The sequence below is a fragment of the Vipera ursinii genome (assembly GCF_947247035.1).
Source record: "Vipera ursinii genome assembly, chromosome: 6".
Lineage (NCBI taxonomy): Eukaryota > Metazoa > Chordata > Lepidosauria > Squamata > Viperidae > Vipera > Vipera ursinii.
Window position 1 is genome coordinate 13,730,671 of NC_139515.1, and position 16,378 is coordinate 13,747,048.

At 41.9% G+C, this 16,378-nt stretch overlaps 1 protein-coding gene across 5 annotated transcripts in view; it reads left to right on the forward strand.

Annotated features, from left to right (window-relative positions):
- Window positions 1-16,378, forward strand: part of LOC310641825 (copine-8) — an 80,865-nt gene that overhangs the window by 35,216 nt on the left and 29,271 nt on the right. For 2 of the 5 annotated variants that reach the window (XM_083365099.1, XM_083365100.1), the window contains exons 4-10: window positions 1,072-1,175; window positions 1,946-1,985; window positions 3,660-3,736; window positions 4,462-4,527; window positions 9,960-10,023; window positions 11,469-11,572; window positions 13,851-13,955. In XM_083365099.1, the coding sequence (XP_083221225.1) occupies window positions 1,072-1,175; window positions 1,946-1,985; window positions 3,660-3,736; window positions 4,462-4,527; window positions 9,960-10,023; window positions 11,469-11,572; window positions 13,851-13,955 (560 nt within the window). Of the gene's footprint in view, window positions 1-1,071; window positions 1,176-1,945; window positions 1,986-3,659; window positions 3,737-4,461; window positions 4,528-9,959; window positions 10,024-11,468; window positions 11,573-13,850; window positions 13,956-14,647; window positions 14,696-16,378 lie in introns of those variants that run through there. The other 3 variants (XM_083365101.1, XM_083365102.1, XM_083365103.1) reach the window with 2 other exon arrangements.

The following is a 16,378-nucleotide window of genomic DNA, read 5'->3' on the forward strand; positions in this document are numbered from 1 at the left end:
GCAACCTTGGCTCTTTTATGACTTGTGGACTTCAGCTGCCAGAATTCCTGAGCAGTGGCGTAGCGTGGGGGTTGCAGGGGGGCCCGGCCGTACCAGGTGCAACATTTGGGGGGGCACACTCACACTCGCAGCTCTCTGCCCCTGCCTGGCTCACTCACTCTCTCTCACTGCAGTGCTGGCTGGGTGAATCCGATCCGAGCCGCCGGGTCGCCGCCCACTGGGGAGGGGGGGTGCCAGGCATGTGGTGCGGTTAGGGGGCGCAAATTACTTGCCTTGCCCCGGGTGCTGACAACCCACGCTACGCCACTGTTCCTGAGCCAGCATGGCTCAGCTTGGAAACCTCTCCCTTTCCCCTCAGCATGGCGGGCTCATGAATTCTGAGTCATAAAAGAGTCAAGGTTGTCTACCCCTGGACTAGACTTTCCTTGAAAAAAGAAAGAAACAAGGGAAGCTTTTTGTTTTTGTGTGTTATTCTGGAAATGGGCTGAAAATCTTTCCAATTTTGCCAACATTGAAAGAAAAGATTTTTTTTTCTTCTCCCAGAAGAAGGGCAAGCTGTTTATGGAAATGTTGGTATGCATATGAGTATAGGAAATGATTTTGTTTGTGTACATGCTTTATCCCAACAACTGAAGTGACTGCAAAAAGTCTTACCTACTCGTAGCTTATATGATAAAAAGGTGACAGACTGGGATAAATGACTTTTTAATGAAATCTGAATGTTTAACAAAAGCATAATTTGAAGCAAATTGCGCTACAACTTTTTCTTATTAGACCCCTTTGCAGTCAATTTTGGATTTACGTAGAAGAATAATATTAACCTATTACATAGATTAGATAAATATTTGGGAATAGGTTCCGAGAATACTTATTTCTGTAAGGACTGAAAGTTTCTCTACTAGTTGTTCATTTTAATTAAAGTCTCTCATTTCCTCTTTTACCTCCTTTAAACTGGCCCATGATTTGTTCAAATATATATTCATATTTTTATTTGGTAATTTTACTTGAGGTGTACATGTGCAGAAAGATAATTATATGCTGATGCACTTTCTTTAAAATATTATTTTATAGTTTGGAAGAACAGAAGTAATTGACAACACTTTGAACCCAGATTTCGTAAGAAAATTTATAATGGATTACTTTTTTGAGGAGAGACAGAACCTGCGATTTGATTTGTAAGTTTACTAATAAACTTGAATTTTGATAGCATAAGTGTATTGATCTATCAGAGTAGTACAGATACCGGGAGCTATTTTGTCAGTAAACTACTTGTATTAGATAAGTCATATTTTAAACTTATTAGATAAGTTTAAATTGTAATGAAGTGCTGAATTGATTTTTAAAAATATAGACTTCAGTAAAAATTATTTTCTAAAATCCTAGTTTTCACTATTTTATAGTATATTTCCAGGTTAAGACAGTGTAAAAACTGTTCTGTGCTGCAGGCAAGTCAGGATGTATCAATTTATCAGAAATAACAGCGGAAATTATTCCTTATGCACCTCACAAAAATGTAGCAGGTAATATATGAAACCATATTACCACAGTCTGTTGTTTCTTTTGCCAAAAGACAATATAATCTTGGCAGAGTACAAATCAGAAAACAAACAAAAATTGATAATCATATCTTTTGTATTCTGCCAAATGCACTGGAATGCCAGTTAGAATCAGGGATTTCCACTTACTTCCTATTTGTGTTATGCATGTTTTTTATCACTTTTTGTTTGTTGGCTGGTTTTCCGTTTTGGAGATACGTAATTGATTTAACCGCTGGGTGCAAGGTTAAGTTAAACCCGGAAAGCAGGTTTCACACATAGTAGGTTATCTTATTAATTGTCTCTCTTACTATATAACTTTAGGATGCAAGTACCTGCAAACTCCAGTATGTCCTTGAATATTTTTGCTTTAAAATATTAGAGTGAATAAATCTATCTTTTCTTTATAGGTATGATGTTGATTCTAAGAGTCCAAACCTTTCAAAGCATGTAAGTGTGTTAATTTACAAATTTATCCATATAGGGTTTTTTTGTTAATTGGGAATCTGCGGGCCAGTTACGTATAGTGGTTAAGGCACCAGTCTAGAAATTAGTCTCAACTTAGGCACAAAGGTATCTGGGTGATTTTGGGTCAGTTATCCTCTCTCAGCTATAAGAAGGCAGTGGCAAACCACTTCCAAAAATATTGCCAAGAAAACTTGCCCAGGCAGCCTCCAGGAGTCAACACTGGCTCAAACGATGAAAAAAATGGGGTGGGAGAATCTGGTTCATCATGTGGGAACATCATATTGATTTACATAAAATTAGCATTTTGAATTAATTTCTAAACCTGGGGCTCTGGGATTTACTGAGGGAATTTGAGGTCCCCTTGGAAAACAAATTATTTATATTCTATCAAACTGGAATGAAATTCACAAAAAAAGATTATGAGGTAGGGATGAAGTGAGATATTGGAGCAGGTATTTGTTTGAAGCTTGCCACTTTATGTGTCTTTTTAAAAAGTATATGAACCTTTTTTGTTTTCAGATAAAATGTGGTAATATGTTCCATTCAAATTAGTGATATCTGTAGCAAATTTTATATACATAGTTGGAAAGTATTGAGAACAGTGAGTATGTACATTGACTCTTGATTTACCCATGGTCATTCTGTACTCATAAACTTCAATTCTTGCATCCAGACATAATTTGTTTTATTTATTTATTTATTGAATTTATATGCCACTCATCTCATTTTTGAAGTGACCTTGAATGGCTTAATTTAATTGTTCCTAATTATTTATTATTTATTTATTTATTGATGGGATTTATATCCCGCCCTATCTCCCGAAGGACTCAGGGCGGCTAACAACAAAACATATAATAAGTACAGAAATCAAGATAAAAAATAAAATTAAAATCATCTGTGCAAAAAATTAAAATTAAAAACTAAAAAATAAATTAAAAATTCTAAATATAATTAATTAAAATGCCTGTCAGTCCAGGTCAGCCTGGTGGAAAAGGAGTGTTTTGAGGCCGCGGCGAAAGGATAGGAGATTTTGGGCCATCCGAAGCTCAGGGGGGAGCTGATTCCATAGGGCTGGCGCTCCCACAGAGAAGGCCCTCCCCCTGGGGGTCGCCAGCCGACATTGCCTAGCTGACGGTACCCTGAGGAGGCCTTCTCTGTGTGAGCGTACTGGACGATGGGAATTTGTTCCCGGCAGCAGATGGTCCTGCAAGTATCCCGGGCCTAAGCCATGTAGGGCTTTAAAGGTAAGTACCAGCACCTTAAATCTCACCCGGAGGGCAACTGGTAGCCAATGTAGCTCACGCAGGAGGGGTGTAATATGGGAGTATCGGGGCGCTCCCATCACAACCCGTGCAGCTGCATTCTGCACCAGCTGAAGCCTCCGGGTGGTCTTCAAGGGCAGCCCCATGTAGAGAGCATTACAGTAATCTATACGGGAGGTAACGAGTGCGTGGGTGACTGTACGTAGGGCATCTCGGTCCAAAAAGTGGCGCAATTGGTATATAAGGCGAATCTGTGCAAATGCCCCCCTAGCCACAACTTATAACTAAATTGTTCATAAGTATTGCGTTTCTTGTGCTGATAAATGGAGCGAATATGGATGGAATGCTGCAGGTGGAACAGTGTCTAAGCTCCATAACTTTGTGTGATTTTCAGGATTTCTTGGGACAAGTGTTCTGTACATTAGGAGAAATCGTTGGGTCACAAGGAAGCAGATTAGAAAAACCAGTTGTGTAAGTACGTTTTTAAAGATACAAATTTGGTAGTGCTATGTTGTTACAAGCCCAGTGTTGTTTTCATAACATTTTCATAACGTTTACTTGTTTTCATAAATGTTGATCTGAAACTTGATAGAAGAGAATATTTGAAGCTCAGGGTTGAATTGTGGAGTCCTCGGTGCTCTCTGAACCTGGTGGTTTTCTTGCAGATGTTTTATTACCAAACTAGACAACATCATCAGCGCTGAAAACAATCGAGCTCAAAGAGCACTAAGGACTCCACTGATCTGAAATTACAGGTAATAATTGTACCCCAACGAGGTCGTTATTTGAGATAGTTGTTTTCTCACTCAAGCAGAGGGGACTTTTTCATTTCAAATTCTGTAGGTATAGAATTTCTTTCCAACATATACGTTGTTTCCTGTCCAATTAAATTCAATTGTTGATTTGGTTTTGAATGTATGATACCTTTGTATTGATTTCTAAAATTGTATTGTAAAATGTAGCTGCCTGAAATACAGTTACATGAAGAATTTAAATATCTAAAATAAATTCAAACATTTAAAAATATTTTCTTTTTGTCATATATTACATAAATAAAACATTATATAAATGTATATAATGTCAAAAAATCAGAAAGAAGAGTACTTCTGCCTAGATAAAGATACATTCCTGTTGCTGTGAAATAAATGTTTTAAATTAAGTCCGTGAATAGTAAAAGTAAGTTATCTGTTTGGCAGATTGAATCTTCCTTGGTGGAACCTGGTTGCCAAAGTAAAAATGGCTGATCTAAGTAGGCTGAAACAGTGTGTATTTGTTGGTGGAGGGAGACTAGCTGCTGCTTTCATTTGGAATGATTATGTATTGTTGCATAGATATGCTTTGATGTGACATTATATATTGCTACGGGACTGTGTGTGATACCTTTATTTATTTATTACACTTACACGCTACCCATCTCATTCTGCAAAGCGACACTGGTACATATTGCTGATAGTTTATAGTCACTTATTGTGGCTGGATATCTTGTCAAGTGCTGTACAGGTAGTCCTCATTTAGCGACTGACTCATTTGGTGACCAATAGAACAGTACTCAGAAAGTAACTTTGCAACCAGGCCTCGTACTTACAACCTTTGCAAGTCTATAGAGCAAAAGAAGAGCTGAAGAACAGGTTGTCCTTTTGTACAGTGGCAATGAATGATGGGAGTTTCAGCCTATTGCCCAAAAGTACAGCCTTTGCAACAGCCTCACGGTCATGTGATTAAAATTTGGGCACTTGGCCTTTGTGCCCCACCGAATCCGGCGGCAACTCCTGCCGCCTACTGATCTCTGCCCATCTCAGCCATTCACCAACATGCATAAAATTACTATGGATCTGGAGGCCTCGGCCTGCTCACTGGCTATTTCTCCCTACCTCATCAGGCCCTCTCCCCGCCCCACCATGTCCTGGGCCCTCTCCCATCCAGTCGTGCCTGGTTCTACTTACCTTTGCCTTTTTCTGCAGCTGTGGATAGGCAGGCTCCGCCAATGCAAGGCACATCTATAAAGCTAGCATTTGGGATCTTTGTGAAAGCTAGAAGACACGTTCTACTCTTTCGAACCTTCCAAGAGATCACGATCACGTTTCTGGTTGCACCTCCCATTGGCTGTGTGCACTTGTTAGTACAGACATGTCAAACACAAGGCCCGGGGGCCAGATCCGGCCCGCGAAGTGGTGTCATACGGCCCGTGAAGCCGCCCTGGAAACAGTGAGGGAACGGCCCCCTCTGCCTTGGCCCTGGCCCTGGCCCAGAGACCCTCCTCCTGCCAGAGACCCTCAGATCTGTCCCACTCCTGCCCAGGCCCCCATAGGCACCCTTGATGCGAACGATGTAGAGCTGGCCACGCCCACCCAGTAGGCCATACGCACTCTAGCCACGCCCACCCAGCAGGCCATGCCCACCCTGGCCATACCCACCCGGCCCTCTGAGGGCAACCGCAATGCTGATGCGGCCCTCAATGAAATTGAGTTTGACACCCCTGTGTTAGTAGCTGCAGAAAAAGGCAAATGTAATTGGACTTGAATATGGTGGGGTGCGTAAAACACAAGGGTGTCCTGGCCCGAAGAGGTTTCTGCATACTGGTGGGTCCCGTAGCCAGCCAAGGCCTCCCAGCCCATGGCAAGTTTCCACATATCAGTAAGCACTGGGCTTCCCAGAGTCTCTTACCTCCTGAGGCACTCCTGCATGATGACCGCAAGTGGGAGAGCTAGGATTGAGGTTGTTGAGTGAAGTCACAGTGTCTCATTTAACAACCACTTCACTCAACAGCTGAGATTCCTGTCCCCAATTGTAATCATAAGCAGCCACTTAGTGACTGACTTGCCAGTCCCAATTGTGGTTGCTAAACAAAGACTATCTGTACTGTTATGCCAGTCTTAATGCTTATATGTACTGGGCCCTTGCATGTTGTCAGCGTGTAGGACGTCTTTGCTGACTATCTGTATTTGTGTTTACTGCATTGCTGCACATCCTTATTTCCTATGCTATAGTGCTCTTTTTAGGCAGCATGTTTTCATATGTTGCAGTATTTATATATACAACTTATACACAATATGCACAATCGTGTCTCAGTGTCATTTTTCCTTGTTTACTGCCACATCATAATCTTAATCTTAATTCCCTGCGGCATGCTCCTAAGTGTTGCTTTGTATATTTCCATGGAGCGTTCTCTGTTTTATTGTTCTGCTTTCTTTGCTTGTTGCATGCTTTCGGATATGTCTGAAAGAAGGATTGGACTGTGTAGCCTGACTTTGTGTTAATTTTCAGTTTTTGGTTTGATCCATTTTGTGCTGCTTACATCGTTTCTGAGACCACTGCTATATTCAGTTGCTTTGTAGCCTCTAAAATAATAGATTATGTGGTAGAGTTACTGAAAATCTCTTCTCAGCCTTAATTTCCCATCATTGAAACAAACAAAAAAACTGGTCTTGAATTATGTTTTAAGCTATTGGACAAATTATGGATAAAAAGAAGTAGTCAAAGATTTTTTAAAAAAACTTATATTATTAGACATTCAATGGGGAATATTGGGCATTTATGGTATTTATCCATTTATTTGGAAAGTAACAGAGGTCGATAAATATAGTGAGTCAAGCAGTTCGGCCATCATAGTAAAATAAAAGTGTTCTTCGCTGTGTTCTTCCTTCCCTGTCATCCTATAAGACCTTATTGATTTATTGGCTTTTCCTAAAGGTTGCATTGTTGTAAGGTGTTCTGGGGAATGTGAAATTAATAACATTAGTACACCAAACATTGGTTCTGAATATGATTTTTCTATCACTGCACAAAACTGTCCAATAGAAGTTTACCAAGTAGCTATTTTGTTATAGATAATGTATTATACAGGGGGAAACGGGGGGCAGTGGCTCAGCAAGTAAGACATTGAACTTGTTGGCTGGAAAGCCGGCAGCCCAGGTTCGAGACCTGAGCGCCATCCAACACCTACCAACTTATCAGTAGATAAATAGATACCACGTTGGTGGAAGGTAACAGGACTCTGTGACATAATGCTGGCCACATGACCGTAGAAGTATCTTTGGAGCTGGCTCAGTGGACTGATGAGAACCAGCCCCTATAGTCAGCAGTGACTAGTGGAGTAAAATCTGCAGGGACTTCTTTATCTTTAATATTAATGTATCATACACCTGCTATAAGGATGTGTTGTGGTTGTTAAAGCAGAGGTCCCCAACCATTTGGGCACCAGGGACCGGTTCCGTGGAGAGAGGTTTTTCCACAGACCGGAGGGTGCATGATTTTGTGTGCTGCCTGCATCCCACGAATGGGGCTTTGCTTGTTTGTGTGGACTGGTTGTTGGCATGCCATGAACCGGTACTGGTTCACGGACCGGGCCTTGGAGATCCCTGTGTTAAGGTACTCACAACTAGTCTGATTTTAAGTGCATTAAATATATAAATTATTTATACAGGGAGTGCAGAATTATTAGGCAAATGAGTATTTTGACCACATCATCCTCTTTATGCATGTTGTCTTACTCCAAGCTGTATAGGCTCGAAAGCCTACTACCAATTAAGCATATTAGGTGATGTGCATCTCTGTAATGAGAAGGGGTGTGGTCTAATGACATCAACACCCTGTATCAGGTGTGCATAATTATTAGGCAACTTCCTTTCCTTTGGCAAAATGGGTCAAAAGAAGGACTTGACAGGCTCAGAAAAGTCAAAAATAGTGAGATATCTTGCAGAGGGATGCAGAACTCTTAAAATTGCAAAGCCTCTGAAGCGTGATCATCGAACAATCAAGCGTTTCATTCAAAATAGTCAACAGGGTCGCAAGAAGCGTGTGGAGAAACCAAGGCGCAAAATAACTGCCCATGAACTGAGAAAAGTCAAGCGTGCAGCTGCCAAGATGCCACTTGCCACCAGTTTGGCCATATTTCAGAGCTGCAACATCACTGGAGTGCCCAAAAGCACAAGGTGTGCAATACTCAGAGACATGGCCAAGGTAAGAAAGGCTGAAAGACGACCACCACTGAACAAGACACACAAGCTGAAACGTCAAGACTGGGCCAAGAAATATCTCAAGACTGATTTTTCTAAGGTTTTATGGACTGATGAAATGAGAGTGAGTCTTGATGGGCCAGATGGATGGGCCCGTGGCTGGATTGGTAAAGGGCAGAGAGCTCCAGTCCGACTCAGACGCCAGCAAGGTGGAGGTGGAGTACTGGTTTGGGCTGGAATCATCAAAGATGAGCTTGTGGGGCCTTTTCGGGTTGAGGATGGAGTCAAGCTCAACTCCCAGTCCTACTGCCAGTTTCTGGAAGACACCTTCTTCAAGCAGTGGTACAGGAAGAAGTCTGCATCCTTCAAGAAAAACATGATTTTCATGCAGGACAATGCTCCATCACACGCGTCCAAGTACTCCACAGCGTGGCTGGCAAGAAAGGGTATAAAAGAAGGAAATCTAATGACATGGCCTCCTTGTTCACCTGATCTGAACCCCATTGAGAACCTGTGGTCCATCATCAAATGTGAGATTTACAAGGAGGGAAAACAGTACACCTCTCTGAACAGTGTCTGGGAGGCTGTGGTTGCTGCTGCACGCAATGTTGATGGTGAACAGATCAAAACACTGACAGAATCCATGGATGGCAGGCTTTTGAGTGTCCTTGCAAAGAAAGGTGGCTATATTGGTCACTGATTTGTTTTTGTTATGTTTTTGAATGTCAGAAATGTATATTTGTGAATGTTGAGATGTTATATTGGTTTCACTGGTAAAAAATAAATAATTGAAATGGGTATATATTTGTTTTTTGTTAAGTTGCCTAATAATTATGCACAGTAATAGTCACCTGCACACACAGATATCCCCCTAAAATAGCTATAACTAAAAACAAACTAAAAACTACTTCCAAAAATATTCAGCTTTGATATTAATGAGTTTTTTGGGTTCATTGAGAACATGGTTGTTGTTCAATAATAAAATTAATCCTCAAAAATACAACTTGCCTAATAATTCTGCACTCCCTGTATATTTGCAGTCTTCCCTAACTGAAGAACATTTTCTCTTGCTCTGCTTTATATGAGCAGGAAAGATTGTTTTATGTAATCACACCATCATTGCTATAGATTTTTTTTTAATCTTTGATTTTTCTTTCATAGTAATTTAAATGTATTTTTGTACTGACGTATATAGAGTGTCTCTTCCTAAATGTAATAAATAAATAAACAAAGCACTTGTGATACATTCAGCACAGTATAAGTGCTGTGAATATTCAACCTACATCCTCCCACTTTTTAAAAATTAGTTATGTTGAGGGGTTTTTTTAAGAAAAAGAAATCAAGAAAATCTTCACTTTAAAGAAAAGGCACTTTGTGTCCCAGAAAGCAGAAAAATGGTAAACTGACACCCATTTTTTCTGTGCCATGTAAGGCATGGACCTACCCTACTAAGTTTGTTTGCAACTTCTCTGTGAGCCTATCTTAGTTGATTAGCTCCAAATACTACATTTGAAGCATGGGACAAAATTAAATTCAAGAATTGTAGGTCAGTAGTACATTATCTTTCTTTTTTCTTTCCTGTCCTCTCAAATAGGGAAAAAGTACGTAGGTACGTTAGTACTATTGAACTGTATATGAAAGAGCAAACAAGTCTGATAAAAATCACCTAATGTTCTATTTGTTTGGAAACTTACTTTACATTTATATTTCAGTTACTTATATGATTTTTTTTTTTACAGAGGAATTCCTGGGAGAAAATGTGGCACAATAATACTGACAGCAGAGGAACTGAACTGTTGCCGGGTAAATTAATAATTTTGGTTCACTGTCTGGCATTGCCAGTCATTATCTGTCAGCTCAACCTTACATCACAGGATTGCTGTAGGGAAAAATAGAAGGAAGGCACGTGGTACACAGTGCCTTGAGCTAATGGATGAAATGTAGGGAGGGAAGGAACTAAGGAAAGTGTTGTCTAATAGTTAACTGGAATCAATAAAAACACTTTCACCTTTGACTATAATTACTTACAGTAGCAACCAATTCCCTAAAAAGATAATGGCTCTCTAAAGTTGAAAAGATTCACTAGGACCAGAAAAATAAAAAGTTCAGATCTTAGCCCCATCATGCTATGATTAGATGTATCCTAGGAGCACTGTTTGGTGCTTTTCACTTTTAATCTTTACATTGGAAGTATCCGCAAACCAAAAGAAGCTTCTTCTGAATATCAGCGTTATTTTCTAGATGACCGCTGAATTACAATCCTATGTCATCGCATTACGAGCTACTGCAAATCCACAGGGTTGCATCATGATTGGAAAAGCAGAAGTCAGCTGCTCTCCGAAATTATCTAGCCAATGGTGCCAAAAAGAAATATATTTATCCAGCTCACAAAAGAGAGACAGGGAGAGAGAGCACACACTGCCTCCTTGGGGGAATATTTTTGGTGATGCCTTCACAATGGATCCTCTAGCAGTGGCAGCGGTAATGGTAGCATGGCCTCTGGCCACTTCAGTGAAGAAGGTTGCTGACCTTGGATGCTTTTCTCAATTTGGAATTATCTTGGGTCACGTAGCAACATTTCACTCCATATCAAAAGCACTCTGATGTTTGCGTTCAACAGTCTTTATTTCTGAGAATGAACAGGGAATATCACGATTTCAGTTTGTTATCTGCCCAGCTACTCAAAAGAGAATTCAGAAATTCACTCTTGCCCCCCCTGAGCCGCGATAGATCCTGCAGTAACCACTCAGTCTGATATGTCTGTTTTTCCATATCACTTGTAACTTTTCCCCTTTGCTGTTACCTTTTTGTAATTTTTCTGCTGCGGTTTTTTTATTATAATTAGTATATGCTCTTAACATCTATTTCCATTCTTAGATGATACCACAGGAGGGCAAGATAAAAACTGAAAAAATAAAATGATATTCTGTGATATGGTAAAATGAGTTTAATGGTATATATATAACTGGCAGAAAGGAAAGAAATCGTTTCTCCTAATTCGTAGTTTGGTAATGAAAATAGTGACCCTGGGCTTAAAAATGTACAATACTGTTCTATCCTAGTAATAAAAATCCAGGCAACTAATAAATGTTTTGAAGAACTTTTTTCTTTATTAGCTTTATTCTTCATTCTAACTTTATTCTAAGTTATTAGTAAATTAAAAATTAAATTGTGCTTATTATTCTTTATGTAAATCATCCTCCATACGATTTATGAATTAATCTTTCTATTATTCTTTTTTTTTTTAGGAAGCTGTTTTGATGCAATTTTGTGCAAACAAACTAGACAAGAAAGATTTTTTTGGGAAATCTGATCCCTTCCTGGTATTTTTCCGTAGCAATGAAGATGGCAGGTAGATGTTCTCATTCATTCTGCTAGATATTCAGTCTTAGAAGCTTTAATAGTGATTATTGGATTCTCTTTGTAGTCTATGAAAAATTTCTCTTTACTTTCATAGAGTTATTAGCTTTTCTTTATGGATCGATAACCCTCTAAATTATCTCTGTAAAAAACGGTACTATCAATAAGAGAGATCTAGGTATTTCAGTGGACCAGCACTTGAGTATGAGCAGGCAGTGTGCTGCGGCTGCCAAAAAGGCCAATGCAGTCTTGGGCTGCATCAAAAAAGGGATAGCATCAAAATCATGCGACGTTATAATACCATTTTATACTGCACTATTAAGGCCACACGTGGAATACTGTGTCCAGTTCTGGTTATCACAACATAAAAAAGATGCTAAGACTCTAGAAAGTGTACAGAGAAGAGCAATAAAGATAATAAAGAGGCTAGAGGCTAAATCATATAACGGTTGGAGCTAGTATGTCTAGCCAATCATAGAGAAGGATTTGGGGTGGGTGGGCATGATAACTGTCTTCTAGTACTTGAGGGACTGTCATAAAGAAGAGGGGATTGGTTTATTTAATAAAGCACCAGAGAACAGAACAAGAAGTAATGGGTAGAATCTTGTTAAATAGAGATCCAACCTAGAAGTAAGAAGAAATATTTTGACAGAACAATTAATCAATGGAACCGCTTTCTTCTGGAGTTGTGAGTGGTCTATCACTGGAGATTTTCAAAAATAGACTGGACAACCATTTGACAGGCATGGTATAGGACCTCTTGCCATGGGCAGGGGGGTTGGATTAGAACAGGGCTTTTCAACCTTTTCACTCATTGTATCACTTTTAGGATAAGGCAATGTCCGAATACCACCAGTCGCCCAGCAAGGTGTCAAAAACTTGACAAAAAAGGAAAAAAAATGATAAAGTACAGGTAGTCCTTGACTTACAACAATTCGCTTAGTGAGTTCGAAGTTACGACAGCACTGAAAAAGTGACTTATGACCATTTTTCACACTTATGACTGTTGCAGCATCCCCGGGGTCATGTGATTTACATTCGGATGCTTGGCAACTGATTCATGCTTATGACGGTCACAGTCCCCCATGGTCATGTGATCACCTTTTGCAACTTTTTGACAAGCGAAGTCAGTGGCCGGGGGTGGGCAGCTCATCACTCAGGTTGCAGGGTGCCTGTGTGGGGGGAATCCATGGGTCTCTGGTGGAAGGGGGTGGGACTGGGATGGGTGCCCTCCTTCCTCCCTCTCTCCCATTGTTCCTTCCTTCCTTTCTTTTCTCCTTTGTCCCTTCCTCCTTCCCTCCCTCCTTCCCATTGTCCCTCCCTCCCTCACGTTGCAGGGTGCCTGTGTGTGTGTGGGGGGGGAAATCCATGGGTTACTATTGTGAATGGGCAGGAGGGAAACCATACTTTTCAATAGGCATGTTACTGTTAAAATTCTGAAGGGCAAATATCCCTACCTTCTTTCCTTCCTTTCTTCCTTCCCTCCCTTTGTCCCTTCCTTCCTTCCTTCCCTCCCACTGTCCCTACCTTTCTTCTTTCCTTCCTTCCTTCTTTTTCTTTTTCTTTTAACTTGGATCGTATTTGAAGAAGTTCTTTTTATTCCTCCACCAACCTCGGTTCATTCTCAGCAGTTCACAATTCTGGGCTTCTTCTTTTGTCACCTTTTTGTTTTCCCAGTTCTTCCCTAAAATTTTTGGGTCGTTTCTTCTCTTCTTTTCTCCTCCATCCTCCGAGCAATTGTGCTTTCAACGAGTCCAACTCCCCCACCCCACCCCACCTTGTCTCTTTTCCCCATTGTTTCCTCTTGCTACCAGGCACTCTCGGTTTAGGAAAACCGCTTTCTGATGTCCAAGATAGGGAGGTAATCAGACACAGTCACGCTTCCATTGCAGTTGCCCTTAAAGTCCCAAAATTGGGCTTATTTTGCTTCCATAAAGATTGTTCTTTCCCACGCGGGCTTTAGCTGCCTGAGAAGACGCGAGGGGCTTTGCTCCTTATCGGAGACGCGCAGAGAGAGGCCAGAAATCCACCCTCAGATAGTGGCGTTGGGTGGGGGCAGAGCCTGCAGGGAACTCTTTGGAGGGAACTCGCTACCCGGCCGGCCGGCCGCCTCCGCAACTCCTTCCCCGGGTGCTTCTGCACTGATCATGTTTTTTTTTTAATTTACAAATGTTCGTTCAAACTATGGGACGTCGCATTTTTCAGAGTTTGTTCTCTGATGGCAGACACTGAATAAATACAAAGTAAAATAAATATTTTGTTTGTTTTAGTTTCACAATCTGCCATAAGACAGAAGTTATAAAGCACACTTTAAATCCAGTATGGCAGGCATTCAAGTTATCGATCAGAGCACTTTGTAATGGAGATTATGACAGGTAAGTGAAGCTGTTTTTGTTTAAATGTTTCAGAATGCTTACAAGTTCATTCACTTTAGTTGAATCCTTGTAAAAACCTTTCAAAATCCTTTTATAAATTAAGAATTCATAATAAATATTAATATGTTATTACTTGTTAAACATAAATACCTGACAATGCAATCTGAAGTACATGTTAACTTAGATGTAAAACTAATAATCCATAATAATAATAATAATAATTCATAAGACTACAGCCTAAATGAAATATATATCATTTTTAGTATAACAATAAGTGCTACTCTTTCCACAGATGATTGACAAGCAGATAAAAATCAAAATATCAGGAAACAAGAAGTTACTGCTGCTAGTACACTAAGATATTAATTACTGCTCTGTAATATTAAAAAGTAAACACTGATGATTATGCTTTCCTCAAGCCAAACTTTTATTAAATTTTATGGAAATGTCTTCTTGCTTAAAATAGATTGGATAAAAATAAGACTAAGAAACTTCAGCAGAATACATGGTAATCTCATTCATTTCCTAACATCTATCATATCAAGAGATAGGAATCTTGAGTACCACATTCAGTGCTTCTGATAAATAAACTCAATTTAGGTGATTGCCAGCATTACTGATACAATCGCTACTTCAACTGATCTATCTTCTCTTCCCCCTTTGCCACCTTCAGTGTGAAACCTCAGGCTACATTATAAGCCACAGAATGGAGGAGGAAAGTTTCAGAGCAGTCTGTCAAGGTATTCTGAACTAAACAAAGTGAAGAAAAAATAGCATTTGCAGTTGACAAAATGAGTTACATGTCTGCATAGAAAATCTGCTGGCTTTCCTTTTCTTCATTTCATTGTCAGAATAAAGATTTTTTTTCCCAAATCAAAGAGATAAATTAATTATAGTATATTTTCAGTGCAGAAATGCTGAATTATATAGATTAAACTTATTTTTTTTTTAAAACCACACAAATATTTAGGAGACTTGTTCAGTCTCACATATTTGTCTCTGGACACGTGGCAACTTCAGTTACCGTATATACTTGAGTATAAGCCGAATTTTTCAGCCCACTTTTTGGGCTGAAAAATTCCACTTCGGCTTATACTCCAGTCAACAAAAAAAACTTACCGAGGACTTGTGCGCGGCCGAGGCTTTGGTGCTTCCGGGATCGCCCGCACCTCTCCCAAGCCACCGCCGTCCGAGACCTGCCGAAGTTTGGGGAGGTTTGGGGAGGTGCGCGCGCACCTCCCCAAACTCCGCGCCTTGCCTGCCTGCTTCTTTCCGCAGCGGAAAGAAGCAGGCAGGCAGGGCGCGGAGGAACGGAGACTTGCAGACGTTTGGGGAGGTTTGGGCGCCTCCCCAAACCTCGGCAGGTCTCCGTTCCTCCGCGCAGACCTGCCGACGTTTGGGGAGGTTTGGGCGCCTCCCCAAACCTCCCCAAACCTCGGCAGGTCTCCGTTCCTCCTGCCGACCTTTGGGGAGGTTTGGGCGCCTCCCCAAACCTCCCCAAACCTCGGCAGGTCTCCGTTCCTCCTGCCGACCTTTGGGGAGGTTTGGGCGCCTCCCCAAACCTCCCCAAACCTCGGCAGGTCTCCGTTCCTCCTGCCGACCTTTGGGGAGGTTTGGGCGCCTCCCCAAACCTCGGCAGGTCTCCGTTCCTCCGCGCAGACCTGCCGACGTTTGGGAAGGTTTGGGCGCCTCCCCAAACCTCCCCAGGTCTCCGTTCCTGTTTGGGGAGGTTTGGGCGCCTCCCCAAACCTCCCCAAACCTCGGCAGGTCTCCGTTCTTCCTGCCGACCTTTGGGGAGGTTTGGGCGCCTCCCCAAACCTCCCCAAACCTCGGCAGGTCTCCGTTCCTGTTTGGGGAGGTTTGGGCGCCTCCCCAAACCTCCCCAAACCTCGGCAGGTCTCCGTTCCTCCGCGCAGACCTGCCGACGTTTGGGGAGGTTTGGGCGCCTCCCCAAACCTCCCCAAACCTCGGCAGGTCTCCGTTCCTGTTTGGGGAGGTTTGGGCGCCTCCCCAAACCTCGGCAGGTCTCCGTTCCTCCGCGCAGACCTGCCGACCTTTGGGGAGGTTTGGGCGCCTCCCCAAACGTCCCCAAACCTCGGCAGGTCTCCGTTCCTGTTTGGGGAGGTTTGGGCGCCTCCCCAAACCTCCCCAAACCTCGGCAGGTCTCCGTTCCTCCGCGCAGACCTGCCGACGTTTGGGGAGGTTTGGGCGCCTCCCCAAACCTCCCCAAACCTCGGCAGGTCTCCGTTCCTGTTTGGGGAGGTTTGGGCGCCTCCCCAAACGTCCCCAAACCTCGGCAGGTCTCCGTTCCTCCGCGCAGACCTGCCGACCTTTGGGGAGGTTTGGGCGCCTCCCCAAACGTCCCCAAACCTCGGCAGGTCTCCGTTCCTGTTTGGGGAGGTTTGGGCGCCTCCCCAAACCTC